This window comes from Bufo gargarizans, chromosome 6, assembly GCF_014858855.1.
Source record: "Bufo gargarizans isolate SCDJY-AF-19 chromosome 6, ASM1485885v1, whole genome shotgun sequence".
NCBI classification, from domain to species: domain Eukaryota; kingdom Metazoa; phylum Chordata; class Amphibia; order Anura; family Bufonidae; genus Bufo; species Bufo gargarizans.
This window is the reverse complement of record NC_058085.1, coordinates 48,956,432-48,973,958: the sequence shown is the minus strand read 5'-3', so window position 1 is coordinate 48,973,958 and position 17,527 is coordinate 48,956,432. Positions and strand designations below refer to the sequence as shown.

The following is a 17,527-nucleotide window of genomic DNA, read 5'->3' as shown; positions in this document are numbered from 1 at the left end:
TTTTAACCCCTAACAGGTATATTAGACGCTGTTTTCATAACAGCGTCTAATATACCTCCTACCTGGTCCTCTGGTGGTCCCTTTTGTTAGGATCGACCACCAGAGGACTCAGGTAGGTCAGTACAGTCCCACCAAACACCACACTACACTACAATACACCCCCCACCCCCCCCCCCCCGTCACTTATTAACCCCTTATAAACCCCTGATCACCCCATATAAACTCCCTGATCACCCCCCTGTCATTGATCACCGCCCTGTCATTGATCACCCCCCTGTCAGGCTCCGTTCAGACGTCCGCATGATTTTTACGGATCCGATCCATGTATCCATGGATCCGTAAAAATCATGCGGACGTCTGAATGGAGCCTTACAGGGGGGTGATCAATGACAGGCGGGTGATCACCCATATACACTCCCTGATCACCCCCTGTCATTGATCACCGCCCTGTCAGGCTCCATTCAGACGTCCGCATGATTTTTACGGATCCGATCCATGTATCCATGGATCCGTAAAAATCATGCGGACGTCTGAATGGAGCCTTACAGGGGGGTGATCAATGACAGGCGGGTGATCACCCATATACACTCCCTGATCACCCCCTGTCATTGATCACCGCCCTGTCAGGCTCCATTCAGACGTCCGCATGATTTTTACGGATCCGATCCATGTATCCATGGATCCGTAAAAATCATGCGGACGTCTGAATGGAGCCTTACAGGGGGGTGATCAATGACAGGCGGGTGATCACCCATATACACTCCCTGATCACCCCCTGTCATTGATCACCCCCCTGTCAGGCTCCGTTCAGACGTCCGCATGATTTTTACGGATCCGATCCATGTATCCATGGATCCGTAAAAATCATGCGGACGTCTGAATGGAGCCTTACAGGGGGGTGATCAATGACAGGCGGGTGATCACCCATATACACTCCCTGATCACCCCCTGTCATTGATCACCGCCCTGTCAGGCTCCATTCAGACGTCCGCATGATTTTTACGGATCCGATCCATGTATCCATGGATCCGTAAAAATCATGCGGACGTCTGAATGGAGCCTTACAGGGGGGTGATCAATGACAGGCGGGTGATCACCCATATACACTCCCTGATCACCCCCTGTCATTGATAACCCCCCTGTAAGGCTCCATTCAGACGTCCGCATGCGTTCTGTGGATCCGATCCATGTATCCATGGATCCGTAAAAAATCATGCGGATGTCTGAATGGAGCCTTACAGGGGGGGTGATCAGTGACAGGGGGGTGATCACCCTGATTACCCTGATCACCCCCTGTCATTGATAACCCCCCTGTAAGGCTCCATTCAGACGTCCGCATGCGTTCTGTGGATCCGATCCATGTATCCATGGATCCGTAAAAAATCATGCGGATGTCTGAATGGAGCCTTACAGGGGGGGTGATCAGTGACAGGGGGGTGATCACCCTGATTACCCTGATCACCCCCTGTCATTGATAACCCCCCTGTAAGGCTCCATTCAGACGTCCGCATGCGTTTTGTGGATCCGATCCATGTATCCATGGATCCGTAAAAAATCATGCGGATGTCTGAATGGAGCCTTACAGGGGGGGTGATCAGTGACAGGGGGGTGATCACCCTGATTACCCTGATCACCCCCTGTCATTGATAACCCCCCTGTAAGGCTCCATTCAGACGTCCGCATGCGTTCTGTGGATCCGATCCATGTATCCATGGATCCGTAAAAATCATGCGGACGTCTGAATGGAGCCTTACAGGGGGGGGTGATCAATGACAGGGGGGTGATCAGGGAGTCTATATGGGTGATCACCCCCCTGTCATTGATCACCCCCCTGTCATTGATCACTCCCCCCCTGGTAAGGCTCCATTCAGCCATTTTTTTTGGCACAAGTTAGCGGACATTTTTTGTTTGTTTTTGTTTTTTCTTACTAAGTCTCATATTCCACTAACTTGTGTCAAAAAATAAAATCTCACATGGACTCACCATACCCCTCACGGAATCCAAATGCGTAAACATTTTTAGACATTTATATTCCAGACTTCTTCTCACGCTTTAGGGCCCCTAAAAAGCCAGGGCAGTATAAATACCCCACATGTGACCCCATTTCGGAAAGAAGACACCCCAAGGTATTCCGTGAGGGGCATATTGAGTCCATGAAAGATTGAAATTTTTGTCCTAAGTTAGCGGAAAGTGAGACTTTGTGAGAAAAAAAACAAAAAAAATCAATATCCGCTAACTTATGCAAAAAAAAAAAAAATTCTAGGTACTCGCCATGCCCCTCATTGAATACCTCGGGATGTCTTCTTTCCAAAGTGGGGTCACATGTGGGGTATTTATACTGCCCTGGCTTTTTAGGGGCCCGAAAGTGTGAGAAGAAGTCTGGGATCCAAATGTCTAAAAATGCCCTCCTAAATGGAATTTGGGCCCCTTTGCGCATCTAGGCTGCAAAAAAGTGTCACACATGTGGTATCGCCGTACTCAGGAGAAGTTGGGGAATGTGTTTTGGGGTGTCTTTTTACATATACCCATGCTGGGTGAGAAAAATATCTTGGTCAAATGCCAACTTTGTATAAAAAAATGGGAAAAGTTGTCTTTTGCCAAGATATTTCTCTCACCCAGCATGGGTATATGTAAAATGACCCCCCAAAACACATTGCCCAACTTCTCCTGAGTACGGCGATACCACATGTGTGACACTTTTTTGCAGCCAAGGTGGGCAAAGGGGCACCTTTCGGATTTTGCAGGCCATTTTTTACACATTTTGATTTCAAGGTACTTCTTACACATTTGGGCCCCTAAATTGCCAGGGCAGTATAACTACGCCACAAGTGACCCCATTTTGGAAAGAAGACACCCCAAGGTATTCCGTGGGGGGCATGGCGAGTTCCTAGAATTTTTTATTTTTTGTCACAATTTAGCGGAAAATGATTTTTCTTTTTTTTTCTTTTTTCCTTACAAAGTCTCATATTCCACTAACTTGCGACAAAAAATAAAAAATTCTAGGAACTCGCCATGCCCCTCACGGAATACCTTGGGGTGTCTTCTTTCCAAAATGGGGTCACTTGTGGGGTAGTTATACTGCCCTGGCAATTTAGGGGCCCAAATGTGTGAGAAGAACTTTGCAATCAAAATGTGTAAAAAATGCCCTGCAAAATCCGAAAGGTGCACTTTGGAATATGTGCCCCTTTGCCCACCTTGGCAGCAAAAAAGTGTGACACATCTGGTATCGCCGTACTCAGGAGAAGTTGGGCAATGTGTTTTGGGGTGTCATTTTACATATACCCATGCTGGGTGAGAAAAATATCTTGGTCAAATGCCAACTTTGTATAAAAAAATTGGAAAAGTTGTCTTTTGCCAAGAGATTTATCTCACCCAGCATGGGTATATGTAAAATGACAGCCCAAAACACATTCCCCAACTTCTCCTGAGTACGGCGATACCAGATGTGTGACACTTTTTTGATGCCAAGGTGGGCAAAGGGGCCCACATTCCAAAGTGCACCTTTCGGATTTCACCGGTCATTTTTTACAGATTTTGATTGCAAAGTACTTCTCACACATTTGGGCCCCTAAATTGCCAGGGCAGTATAACTACGCCACAAGTGACCCCATTTTGGAAAGAAGACACCCCAAGGTATTCCGTGAGGGGCATGGCGAGTTCCTAGAATTTTTTATTTTTTGTCGCAAGTTAGTGGAATATGAGACTTTGTAAGGAAAAAAGAGAAAAAAAAAAAATCATCATTTTCCGCTAACTTGTGACAAAAAATAAAAAATTCTAGGAACTCGCAGTGCCCCTCACGGAATACCTTAGGGTGTCTTCTTTCCAAAATGGGGTCACTTGTGGCGTAGTTATACTGCCCTGGCAATTTAGGGGCCCAAATGTGTGAGAAGAACTTTGCAATCAAAATGTGTAAAAAATGCCCTGCAAAATCCGAAAGGTGCACTTTGGAATGTGTGCCCCTTTGCCCACCTTGGCAGCAAAAAAGTGTGACACATCTGGTATCGCCGTACTCGGGAGAAGTTGGGGAATGTGTTTTGGGGTGTCATTTTACATATACCCATGCTGGGTGAGAAAAATATCTTGGTCAAATGCCAACTTTGTATAAAAAAATGGGAAAAGTTGTCTTTTGCCAAGATATTTCTCTCACCCAGCATGGGTATATGTAAAATGACACCCCAAAACACATTCCCCAACTTCTCCTGAGTACGGCGATACCACATGTGTGACACTTTTTTGCTGCCAAGGTGGGCAAAGGGGCGCATATTCCAAAGTGCACCTTTCGGATTTCACCGGTCATTTCTTACACATTTTGATTGCAAAGTTCTTCTCACACATTTGGGCCCCTAAATTGCCAGGGCAGTATAACTACCCCACAAGTGACCCCATTTTGGATAGAAGACACCCCAAGGTATTCCGTGAGGGGCATGGCGAGTTCCTAGAATTTTTTATTTTTTGTCGCAAGTTAGTGGAATATGAGACTTTGTAAGAAAAAAAAAAAAAAAAAAAAAATCATCATCATTTTCCGCTAACTTGTGACAAAAAATAAAAAGTTCTATGAACTCACTATGCCCATCAGCGAATACCTTAGGGTGTCTACTTTCCGAAATGGGGTCATTTGTGGGGTTTTTCTACTGTTTGGGCATTGTAGAACCTCAGGAAACATGACAGGTGCTCAGAAAATCAGAGCCGTTTCAAAAAGCGGAAATTCACATTTTTGTACCATAGTTTGTAAATGCTATAACTTTTACCCAAACCATTTTTTTTTTATCAAAGACATGTAGAACTATAAATTTAGCGAAAAATTTATATATGGATGTCGTTTTTTTTGCAAAATTTCACAGCTGAAAGTGAAAAATTTCATTTTTTTGCAAAAAAATCGTTACATTTTGATTAATAACAAAAAAAGTAAAAATGTCAGCAGCAATAAAATACCACCAAATGAAAGCTCCATTAGTGAGAAGAAAAGGAGGTAAAATTCATTTGGGTGGTAAGTTGCATGACCGAGCGATAAACGGTGAAAGTAGTGTAGTGCCGAAGTGTAAAAAGTGGCCTGGTCATGAAGGGGGTTTCACCTAGCGGGGCTGAAGTGGTTAAAGAGTCACTGAGTTTTCAAAAAACTTTTGATATGTCATAGGGACGTATCATTGGTGGGGGTCTGAGCGCCGATCACTAGAATGAGGACAGAGAAATCCTCGCCCATTCTCGCTGCAGAGAATACACTCAAGATGGACCGATAGACTTCTGTTGAGTCCATCTCCTGCGGCAATGAGGGAGAGCGAGATATACGGGTGCTCCTCTCTCCTCTTTCTGGGGATCTTTGGGGGTTTCAATACTATGACCCCACCCATCAAAAATGTTGATATTTGCGTGGTTTCTGTTTGTATAGCATGGTGGGTGTATTTGTTCTTCTCCAAGGACCCTCCGGTCACAAGAAATGAGACACGAATCCTGCACATCATAAGGACAACACTTTATCTTTGGTCGTGAGACAATAGACGTGAAGTAGAGAAAGGACCTTGGCATTTCCAGCTGAAGATTCTCCGCACAATGCCCGTTTCAGAGCCTGATTGTCACTGTGGTTTTCATTAAAAGCTCACGTCTACTGGCTGACAACGTTCTCGGAGGGGCCATTGTTTGGACCTACTTTGTGTTTTATTATTGAGTATCTCCGTAGGCAGCCTTTTCTTTCTTGAAAAGACTATGAATAGATCTCTGCTCTATGGTATACAGAGTGCACACCATGCTGGTGGTCACATCCGGGGATTACACGCCGCAGATTCGGAGGAGTGGGGTCCGAGGTCAGTCCTACCCGGTAAACTCTGACAATTAATATGAATAGCAGCAGTCAGGTGTTATTAGGAGTAAAGCAGGAGATGAAAATCCAATTTATCTCCAGCCCTGCACGCTGTGGCGGCACACATAATAGAAACATTTAGGCGGCATAGTCTAAGTGTCGCTGGCCACTTTAAGGGAAAATGTATGTTGAAGGCTTTCTTCCATCGGTATGTATTTTTTTTAAATCATCCTCGCTTGCGTGCTTGGATCTGGCCAGCTACTTACAGCATGTTTTACACGAGTGTATTCACCTCAATATTCTGTGACCTATCCATAGGGTAGAGCAGTGATGGGCAAACTGCGGCTCTCCAGCTGTTGTAAAACTACAAATCCCATTATGCCCTGCTGTAGGCTGATAGCTGTAGGCAGACTGGGCATACTGGGAGTTGTAGTTTTACAACAGCTGGAGAGCCGCAGTTTGCCCATCCCTGGGGTAGAGTATACAGTGAGAATGAGGGGGCGACCACAGGGGTACACATCAATACCGAAAGTGGCCACAGTTTAGTCTGCTGCTCTATACAGGCGTCAGTAATAGCATTTGCCCTCCACATAGGGCGGGCCGAAGCGTCAATCACAGTGTGGCCATTGCCAAGTGCGGTGTGCCCGTCTATATATCGCCAGGCACAGTCTGCTCTTCTATACAGTGATAGGCATGGTGTCTCCCTCTATACAATGATAAGCACAGTCTGCCCTTCTATACAGTGCCAGGCACGACCTGCCCATATATACAGTGATCGGCATGGTGTCTCCCTCTGTATGGTGCCAGGCACGGTCTGCCCTTCTATACAGTGCCATTACAGTGCCATGCATGGTGTGCCCTTCTATATATCACCAGGCACAGTCTGCTTGTCTGTACAGTGATGGCCATGGTGTCTCCCTCTATATAGTGCTAGGCACAGTCTGCCCTTCTATACAGTGCCATGCATGGTGTGCTCTTCTTTACAAAACCAGGCACAGTCTGCCCTTCTATACAGTGATTGGCTTGGTCTCTCTATACAGTGCCAGGCATAGTCTGCCCCTCTATACAGTGATCGGCCTGGTCTCTCTATACAGTGCCAGACACGATCTACCCCTCTAAACAGCGATCAGCCTGGTCTATCTCTATACAGTACCAGGCACGGTCTGCCCCTCTATACAGCTATCGACCTGGTGTCTCTCTATACAGTGCCAGACACGATCTGCCCCTCTATACAGTGATCGGCCTGGTGTCTCTGTATACAGTGCCAGGCACGGTCTGCTTCTCTATGCAATTATCGGCCAGTGTCTCTCTATACAATGCCAGGCACGATCTGCCCCTCTATACAGTGATCGGCCTGGTCTCTCTATACAGTGCCAGACACGATCTACCCCTCTAAACAGCGATCAGCCTGGTCTATCTCTATACAGTACCAGGCACGGTCTGCCCCTCTATACAGCTATCGACCTGGTGTCTCTCTATACAGTGCCAGACACGATCTGCCCCTCTATACAGTGATCGGCCTGGTGTCTCTGTATACAGTGCCAGGCACGGTCTGCTTCTCTATGCAATTATCGGCCAGTGTCTCTCTATACAATGCCAGGCACGATCTGCCCCTCTATACAGTGATCGGCCTGGTCTCTCTATACAGTGCCAGACACGATCTACCCCTCTATACAGCGATCGGCCTGGTGACTCTATACAGTGCCAGACACGATCTGCCCCTCTATACAGTGATCGGCCTGGTGTCTCTCTATACAGTGCCAGGCACAGTCTGCCCCTCTATACAGTGATCGGCCTGGTGTCTCTGTATACAGTGCCAGGCACGGTCTGCTTCTCTATACAGTTATCGGCCAGTGTCTCTCTATACAATGCCAGGCACGATCTGCCCCTCTCTACAGTGATCGGCCTGGTCTCTCTCTATACAGTGCCAGACACGGTGCCCCTCTATACAGTGATCGGCCTGGTTTCTCTATACAGTGCCAGGCACAGTCTTTCCCTATATACAGTGATCAGTCTGGTCTCTGTCTATACAGTGCCAGGCACAGTCTTTCCCTCTAGACAGTGATCAGTCTGGTCTCTGTCTATACAGTGCCAGGCACAGTCTTTCCCTCTATACAGTGATCAGTCTGGTCTTTCTCTATACAGTGCCAGACACTGTCTTCCCCTCTATACAGTGCCAGACACCGTCTTCCCCTCTATACAGTGATCATTCTTGTCTCTCTCTATACATTGCCAGACACTGTGCCCCTCTATACAGTGATCGGCCTGGTCTCTCTATACAGTGATCAGTCTGGTCTCTCTCTATACAGTGCCAGACACTGTCTTCCCCTCTATACAGTGCCAGACACCGTCTTCCCCTCTATACAGTGATCATTCTTGTCTCTCTCTATACATTGCCAGACACTGTGCCCCTCTATACAGTGATCGGCCTGGTCTCTCTATACAGTGATCAGTCTGGTCTCTCTCTATACAGTGCCAGGCACCGTCTTCCCCTCTATGCAGCGATCAGCCTGGTATCTCTCTATACAGTGCCAGGCACAGTTTGCCCATCTTTGCAGCATGTTACACAGTCTGCTCCAGCCGAACGAGAGAACAGCAGTGAAGCAGCAGTGTAATCTGTGCAGTCCTTGGTTTCCTCAGGGCTGTGTACTGTGTATGGCGGTCTCGGTGACATGACTGCGGGGCCACCATTATCCAGAGTCACTTATAGTTTAATTATGTCTGTTCACAGCACAGGCCCCTTGAGCTACAGAACATTGCACGTGTGAGATAGAAAGGAGCTAGTGCCATAGAGAACATGTGTGCACGCCTCCAGTATTAGATATGGAAGCCAAGCTACAATAGGAATCATGGGGGAAGTAGTCCTTTGCGATCATGCAGTAACTAATGAGGTTGTTTATCTTCTGTCAGTATGAGGGTGTGTCACTGCATAAATAGTCAGATTTGCCATATATTATTTTTCTTCTCTGCTGGTGAATGCTATTAGGTGGCTTCTGTGTGCACCATGTGCTACCTAAAATCCCGCCACTCTTCCACCTCTTAGGAAATAGTTCAGGGGGGTACTGGTTCCCATTGAAGAGACACAGCAATGTCTGGAAGCTTATATTTCAGGCAATAGTCAGTGGGAAGAAAGTATGAAATCGGCTCATACTAGCCAAGCCATTGACACCCATCTGTAGGCAGCACTGTTTCTGGGTTTTTGCCCCTCATCACTACAGATTAGGGTTATGGTTGGCTGGATTAGATGAATAGGCATTTCAGGCATTGCTCCATGGTTGGTTGGATGAGCTAATTTATATACTTTTTCCAGTGGAACATTGCCTGAAAAATACGTTTTTGTACACTTCTGCATCAAAGGCATCTAAGATGACCGTACATATTATATCGCAAGCATTCAGCCGACAGCAATCTCTCTCGACTCCCCCATACACATTCAATAGCTGTTGGCTAAACGATCGATCGTTTAGCTGACGGCTATCTCTCCCGACTCCCTTCTTCCTCCCCCGTACACTTACACATTCAGCTCAGCCAAACGTGCATGTATATTTAATGGGAAAGCCGCTGCCAGACACCTCAGCTGGTGGCTTATCTACCTGAAAAACAGAAGGATATATAATATAAAAATATTCACTTCTTCCCCCCCCCCGACATCATCTAACCAGGGAGAGTTAGAATCTCCACACACCAGACGGTCCACCGAACCCACCGTTCTCAACGGGTTCGGCCGACAATACCATAATGTGTATGGGGGCCTCTAGACAATGAATCTGTACCCCAAAACGGAGGTGTCCACAGATTAGTGTCTCTGGTTGGATGGTATGAGCTATGTCATGTAGGAAATAGTTCATAAGAGCTAAAAGTGGTTAGTGGACTACAATGTCAACTATTCACACACAAACGTGTCGTCGCACTTAACACTGCTGTTCTGTTCGGGCAAACCGCATAGCTGTGGTATATGTGCCCCTCTGTGTCAGAGGTGAAGAGGTGAAAGAGAACCTGTACAAGGACATACCCCCAACTGGTAACAGCCATGTCGGGAGAGGGGACGGGTCCTGTTTAATGCACCTTGCATCAACCTACGGAACTGCACATTCAGAGGAGATTGTGGAAGCACTTATGATATTTGCCGCTAAGGGAATTCCCTGACTTCCTTTGTGGTTAGTGAAAGAATTTCATTATAACCGTTTGGTCTAAATGGTATAAGAGCAGAGTCTTACTTTTCTGCGGTTGTGACATTTGTCGGAGTAACAGAGTTTCAGCACATGACCACTCCATTATTCCACTGCTAGAAAGAGACCTTTAGATTATATTAGATTATTTTTTGTTCTTGTGTTTGTGAGTTTGGCATGAAGTTATCACAATGTGCCATCTCTGCTGCAATAATAACCCTACTGAGTGATGTATCCCTGGATAACAATGCAGCCTTACCGTTCACTGGTGTCTCCCGCATAGACGACGACGATATATGTGCACTCTAATATACTTCATACGTGTACTAGCCGGAAAATGAGCAGTACAGTAAACTTTAGGATTCACTTTCACCTCTCCGATAGATATTTCTACGTCTGGAAAAACAGAGGCCACCTCATCTGGCAGAAATAGGGTCAGGCAACACACCCCATTGTATGAAAAATGGGGCTTTTTTTTTTACACCTTTCCATGAATACGTCATTTTTTTGGGTGGAGTATGTGCATTATCTCTTGTGTTTTTGTTGTTTCCTCTCATCTTCTCTCCCCCTCCCCTTAGTATTCTCAGGGGTCTCCACCAGCATATAAACTTGGCGTTACGCTTCCTTCCTAAATGAAAGCAGGCTTCGACATAACATATCATCTGCCTGCAGCGACAGATTCTCTTTAACAATTTATACAGCGCCATTTCTTGAATTGATGTTTAGAACCAGAATTACAATCAGGATAATTAGCCCCGTTAGTCACAGACGAGCAGCGAAAACTGACAGAACGTGATTGAGATTTTGGCGGTTTTAAGAATGAGGAGAGAGCGGCCTGGATTTAGTATCCAATCCTGGAGGTGTTAACACATTAGACCAGTTGTCTCCACCCTGTGGTTCCCTCACTTGTGTGAAGCTATGACTCCCATCGTGTGCTGTCACAACATGCTGAGAGTTTTTTTTCCCACAGTTGGAGCCTAAGGTTGGATATTTACAGTTTTAGACTATGTTACGTGACCATGGAGGTAATGATCTTTTAACTGTTACAAAAGTAGTTTGTAACTATAAACTATACTTACAAAAATGGCAACACAATAATTCCAGTAATGGATTTGTTGGAGACGTGAGGTCTTAACCTTTTTTTTCTTTCCATGGAGCAGTGTTTCCATGATAAAAATGATTTCTTCATTATTTTTTGCTTATTTGTTTTCCCTCTCGGTGCTGCTAAGGACTGGCTTGTGGACAGAATCAGTCTCCTTCTCCTTCTGACAGCTTGTAAGTCTTGTAAGTGAAGACTGCCATACACATTCAATAGCGGTCAGCTGAACAATCATCTCTCCCAACTTCTTCACACATCCAAGATGTTTGCATATTCACTGGAGAGAAAACCACTGCCATACACCTCTGGCGGTGGCTTTTCTCACGAGAGAACAAAAAGACCAGACAAAAATATTCACTTCACCTGATCCTTCAGATTATGTCAAGGGAGATGCAAGAATTTCCAAAACACACTACACTGTTGTCTGTTCTGAGGGTTCATCAGTAGTGTGTATGGTGGCCTTTAGTCTCCATGCACCTGTAGATCTCTTCAATGAGTACATCTCCAGAGCTTTTCCACAGGTATCTCATCCAGCCAGTCAGCACCCTGTTCTGTACTGATGAGGTGCAGTAACCAAATGGGGGTGTTGCCCAATTGGGGGTGAGGGGAATAAATCAAAGATAAAAATTGGAATGGTCTCCCGCCCATATATGAACGTTTATCACTAATTTAAGGGGTAAAGTCTCAAACAACTAAAAGAGCCTAAAGAAGGCGACAAGGGCTTGTTGTGGAAGGAAAATGCAGATTGATTTGAAATATTGACAAATCCATAAACCATTGTCAGGACTCAAAAGTACATGTTGGAGGGTCATGGTTCCAAACTTTAAAAGGGTTTTCGAATTCTTTGTGGCTGAATCAGTCAGGACCAAGACTGGATGGGTTATTCCATGAATGAAACCAAAAGTCCTAAACAGCTGCTTTAAAGTAATTTACAATGTTTCCAGCATAAAAAATACAATCCTTATTTTTTGCTTCCATTTGTCTCCCGTTGTTTCTGATAGGTTTGGTCCTTGGACAGAATGAGTCTCCTCCCCCCTCTGGCAGCTAACAGTATAGTCCCTTCTTACTTTCCCTTTTCTTCTCATCTATACTGGCATGCTACTGCCAGGGGTCTGATCCTTCCTTGACAAGAAGGGAAGAAAACTCTTTCTATTTGCTGCCCTGCAGTGCAGAGATGTAGACTAGAGAGCTGAGCACGTGTGTCCACCAGTACTTGGCTCATAGGTGGACGCGCACTCTGGACAGTAGGTGGTGCCATAAAGTCTAAGTAAATGTCACAACTGTGCCTGAATCTTTAACATGTCGTGATATTAATTGGTGGGTCGTCCCTTTTAATTACCAGGTTTTGGAGCTAGCGATGTGCATCGGGAAGGTGTGGATGCCCTTCCGCTGCATTCTCTCATCTATAAAGAGATATTGTAGCGCATGGCATAGCTATAGGGTGTTACGGAAGTTACACCTGGTGCCTGATATTGCCCAGTATCCCCTCTTAGAGGACAAAAGTAGTGTATATAACACATGGTAGGTGAAATTACACATTACACCTCTGATGATGGGGACAACGTTCTGAAATGTATCTGGAAAATCTGAAGGTGGTTGTGTTGTGTGTCTGCAGTTGTTATCGTCATGTCTGATCGCTATGTTCCGGAGAAAGGCTACTCTGTATTATGAGCCCTCTTTATTACGCTTTGTGTGTTTTCTGTGCTTTATTGTAATAGCAGGTCACAGCCTTTGCTTTCATGCCGGATTTCATTTCATAGTGTCTCTGGATACAGTAGGAGCAATGTTTCTGTACTGGCCTCCTCCCAAGGAAACATCCACGTTTGGAGTCGATGAGACTCTCATCCTCTCCACTTCACTCTCTCTTCGGAAATTCTGAGCATTGAGTGTAGTGCCGGAAAATAAGATCTGTCAACGAGCTCATCTAAATTAAGGGTCCATTCACACGTCCGTAGTGTATTAAAAGTGTATTTAAAGGTCTTGTACACACACTCGATGTATTCTGCAGTTTATCAGTTGATTTGTATGCACTCGAGCCTGGAGAGGGGCCGAGGGAAGCGGAGGGTTGGAGACAGCGCAGGACGAGGGCAAATCGGATGAGTCGACGGATCTCATGTGATAAGTAATTGGAAATGGTTCCCAGTTAATGCATTTTTCCTATGCTCGCTCACGGACTGACTCCTAATGTGACAATGGTGTAATGCCTGGTTTTGTATTGTGCCTGCCGGGCGGAGTAATGGTCTTCGAGCATCGTTCTAATTATTCCAAAGCATTGTTCAAAATGTTATATCAACTCTAATGTGCAAAATGTTGACTTTTCCCTCCGACGGTGGAGGATGTGGTGCATCTGCAGATGTATGTACCTTGTAAATACATTGCACTACAGATCCTGAGCTACAGCCTGTATTATACTCCAGAGCTGTACTGATCCTGTACAGGACAAGTAATGCAATGTGATTCCACCAGGAGAATAGTGAGTACAGCTCTGGAGGTATAATACAGATGAACATCAGGATCAGTACAGGATAAGTATTGTAAAGTATGTACGGTACATAGTGAATCCACCAGCAGAATAGTGAGTGCAGCTCTGGAGTATAATACAGGATGTAACTCAGGATCAGTACAGGATAAGTAATGTAATGTATGTACACAGTGACTGCACCAGCAGAATAGTGAGTGCAGCTCTGGAGTATAATACAGGATGTAACTCAGGATCAGTACAGGATAAGTAATGTATGTACACAGTGACTGCACCAGCAGAATAGTGAGTGCAGCTCTGGAGTATAATACAGGATGTAACTCAGGATCAGTACAGGATAAGTAATGTAATGTATGTACACAGTGACTCCACCAGCAGAATAGTGAGTGCAGCTCTGGAGTGTAGTACACAGTGTAACTCTGGATCAGTACAGGATAAGTAATGTAATGTATGTACACAGTGACTACACCAGCAGAATAGTGAGTGCAGCTCTGGAGTATAATACAGGATGTAACTCAGGATCAGTACAGGATAAGTAATGTAATGTATGTACACCGTGAGTCCACCAGCAGAATAGTGAGTGCAGCTCTGGAGTATAATACAGGATGTAACTCAGGATCAGTACAGGATAAGTAATGTAATGTATGTACACCGTGAGTCCACCAGCAGAATAGTAAGTGCAGCTCTGGAGTATAATACAGGATGTAACTCAGGATCAGTACAGGATAAGTAATGTAATGTATGTACACAGTGACTCCACCAGCAGAATAGTGAGTGCAGCTCTGGAGTGTAGTACACAGTGTAACTCTGGATCAGTACAGGATAAGTAATGTAATGTATGTACACAGTGACTACACCAGCAGAATAGTGAGTGCAGCTCTGGAGTATAATACAGGATGTAACTCAGGAGCAGTACAGAATAAGTAATTTAATGTATGTACACCGTGAGTCCACCAGCAGAATAGTGAGTGCAGCTCTGGAGTATAATACAGGATGTAACTCAGGAGCAGTACAGAATAAGTAATTTAATGTATGTACACAGTGACTCTACCAGCAGAATAGTAAGTGCAGCTCTGGAGTATAATACAGGATGTAACTCAGGATCAGTACAGGATAAGTAATGTAATGTATGTACACAGTGACTGCACCAGCAGAATAGTGAGTGCAGCTCTGGAGTATAATACAGGATGTAACTCAGGATCAGTACAGGATAAGTAATGTATGTACACAGTGAGTGCAGCTCTGGAGTATAATACAGGATGTAACTCAGGATCAGTACAGGATAAGTAATGTAATGTATGTACACAGTGACTGCACCAGCAGAATAGTGAGTGCAGCTCTGGAGTATAATACAGGATGTAACTCAGGATCAGTACAGGATAAGCAATGTATGTACACAGTGAGTGCAGCTCTGGAGTATAATACAGGATGTAACTCAGGATCAGTACAGGATAAGTAATGTAATGTATGTACACAGTGACTGCACCAGCAGAATAGTGAGTGCAGCTCTGGAGTATAATACAGGATGTAACTCAGGATCAGTACAGGATAAGTAATGTAAGGTATGTACACAGTGACTGCACCAGCAGAATAGTGAGTGCAGCTCTGGAGTATAATGCAGGATGTAACTCAGGATTAGTACAGGATAAGTAATGTATGTACACAGTGAGTGCAGCTCTGGAGTATAATACAGGATGTAACTCAGGATTAGTACAGGATAAGTAATGTCATGTATGTACACAGTGACTGCACCAGCAGAATAGTGAGTGCAGCTCTGGAGTATAATACAGGATGTAACTCAGAATCAGTACAGGATAAGTAATGTAATGTATGTACACGGTGACTCCACCAGCAGAATAGTGAGTGCAGCTCTGGGGTATAATACAGGATGTAACTCAGGATCAGTACAGGATAAGTAATGTAATGTATGTACACAGTGACTGCACCAGCAGAATAGTGAGTGCAGCTCTGGAGTATAATACAGGATGTAACTCAGGATCAGTACAGGATAAGTAATGTATGTACACAGTGAGTGCAGCTCTGGAGTATAATACAGGATGTAACTCAGGATCAGTACAGGATAAGTAATGCAATGTATGTACACAGTGACTGCACCAGCAGAATAGTGAGTGCAGCTCTGGAGTATAATACAGGATGTAACTCAGAATCAGTACAGGATAAGTAATGTAATGTATGTACACGGTGACTCCACCAGCAGAATAGTGAGTGCAGCTCTGGGGTATAATACAGGATGTAACTCAGGATCAGTACAGGATAAGTAATGTAATGTATGTACACAGTGACTGCACCAGCAGAATAGTGAGTGCAGCTCTGGAGTATAATACAGGATGTAACTCAGGATCAGTACAGGATAAGTAATGTATGTACACAGTGAGTGCAGCTCTGGAGTATAATACAGGATGTAACTCAGGATCAGTACAGGATAAGTAATGCAATGTATGTACACAGTGACTGCACCAGCAGAATAGTGAGTGCAGCTCTGGAGTATAATACAGAATGTAACTCAGGATCTGTACAGGATAAGTAATGTAAGGTATGTACACAGTGACTGCACCAGCAGAATAGTGAGTGCAGCTCTGGAGTATAATACAGGATGTAACTCAGGATCAGTACAGGATAAGTAATGTATGTACACAGTGAGTGCAGCTCTGGAGTATAATACAGGATGTAACTCAGGATCAGTACAGGATAAGTAATGTAAGGTATGTACACAGTGACTGCACCAGCAGAATAGTGAGTGCAGCTCTGGAGTATAATACAGGATGTAACTCAGGATTAGTACAGGATAAGTAATGTATGTACACAGTGAGTGCAGCTCTGGAGTATAATACAGGATGTAACTCAGGATCAGTACAGGATAAGTAATGTAATGTATGTACACAGTGACTCCACCAGCAGAATAGTGAGTGCAGCTCTGGAGTATAATACAGGATGTAACTCAGGATCAGTACAGGATAAGTAATGTATGTACACAGTGAGTGCAGCTCTGGAGTATAATACAGGATGTAACTCAGGATCAGTACAGGATAAGTAATGTATGTACACAGTGAGTGCAGCTCTGGAGTATAATACAGGATGTAACTTAGGATCAGTATAATATCGCCTAAGGGCAAAAATAGTAAACTGACTATAGAATATGGGGTATATTTACGAAGACTGTTGCTTCATATTGTATTCTTAGGGAAAAGTATGGAGCAAGATTCACCAAATGTATTCAGGGCCACGTCTAGTGCTGCCTGTGTGCCACAAAATAAATCATACACCAGCTCAGTGGTGAGAGTGGCGGAGAAACAGAAAAAGCTGCAAAATTATGTCTTTGTGGCTTTGGGATGCAAGCTTATGTGAATGTGCCCCAATTGTTGTAAGAGGTTGCATCTAAATCTCATTAAGTTGCAGATGCCATAGGACTGGAGGTCTGCGGAGCAGCCCTTTGCTTTTTTATGCAGCGACAGTAAATGGGTCTAACATTTTCTTAAAGCTTCTCCCTAGAGATCCTTTATCTTCTCTGCACTGATCTTAGAAGGTGATTTTCAGGGAAAGCAGCTCAGATATCATTAGGAAGTGTCTCTCGCTTCTAGTGGCAGCTCTTTATTACGGCACTAAATTCTTTTAAAGCATCTACTTTTTATTTTCTTCCATTTTTGAGTGTTCCCTCTTTCTCTTCTCTTTTTAGGGTTTAAATGATGATCCCTTCTCTATCCCGACTTCAAATTATGACTTCAAACCCGTCAAGGAGAAGGACGAAGGATTGTCGTATGAGGACCGAGAGCTGAGCATCCGGATAGGTAGAGGAACCTCTCGCACAGGCAAGCATCCTCTGTTGTCATGTACCAGGCATGAAGAACCTACCGTGCACATAGCATGCTGTTCATTAACTGTTTCCTGACTGTGGCATGTCGGCACAGGACATTCTTGTAAACTTGACATGTGACAGCTGGATATGGTTGTATGGCGGTACATCAACT

At 44.6% G+C, this 17,527-nt stretch overlaps 1 protein-coding gene across 2 annotated transcripts in view; it reads left to right on the top strand.

The window, feature by feature from the left end:
• SLC39A11 (solute carrier family 39 member 11) overlaps nt 1-17,527 on the top strand; it is a 310,670-nt gene that overhangs the window by 147,440 nt on the left and 145,703 nt on the right. Inside the window, exon 5 of one of the 2 annotated variants that reach the window (XM_044297525.1) lies at nt 17,236-17,347. In XM_044297525.1, the coding sequence (XP_044153460.1) occupies nt 17,236-17,347 (112 nt within the window). Of the gene's footprint in view, nt 1-17,235; nt 17,369-17,527 lie in introns of both variants that reach the window. The other variant, XM_044297524.1, reaches the window with a different exon arrangement.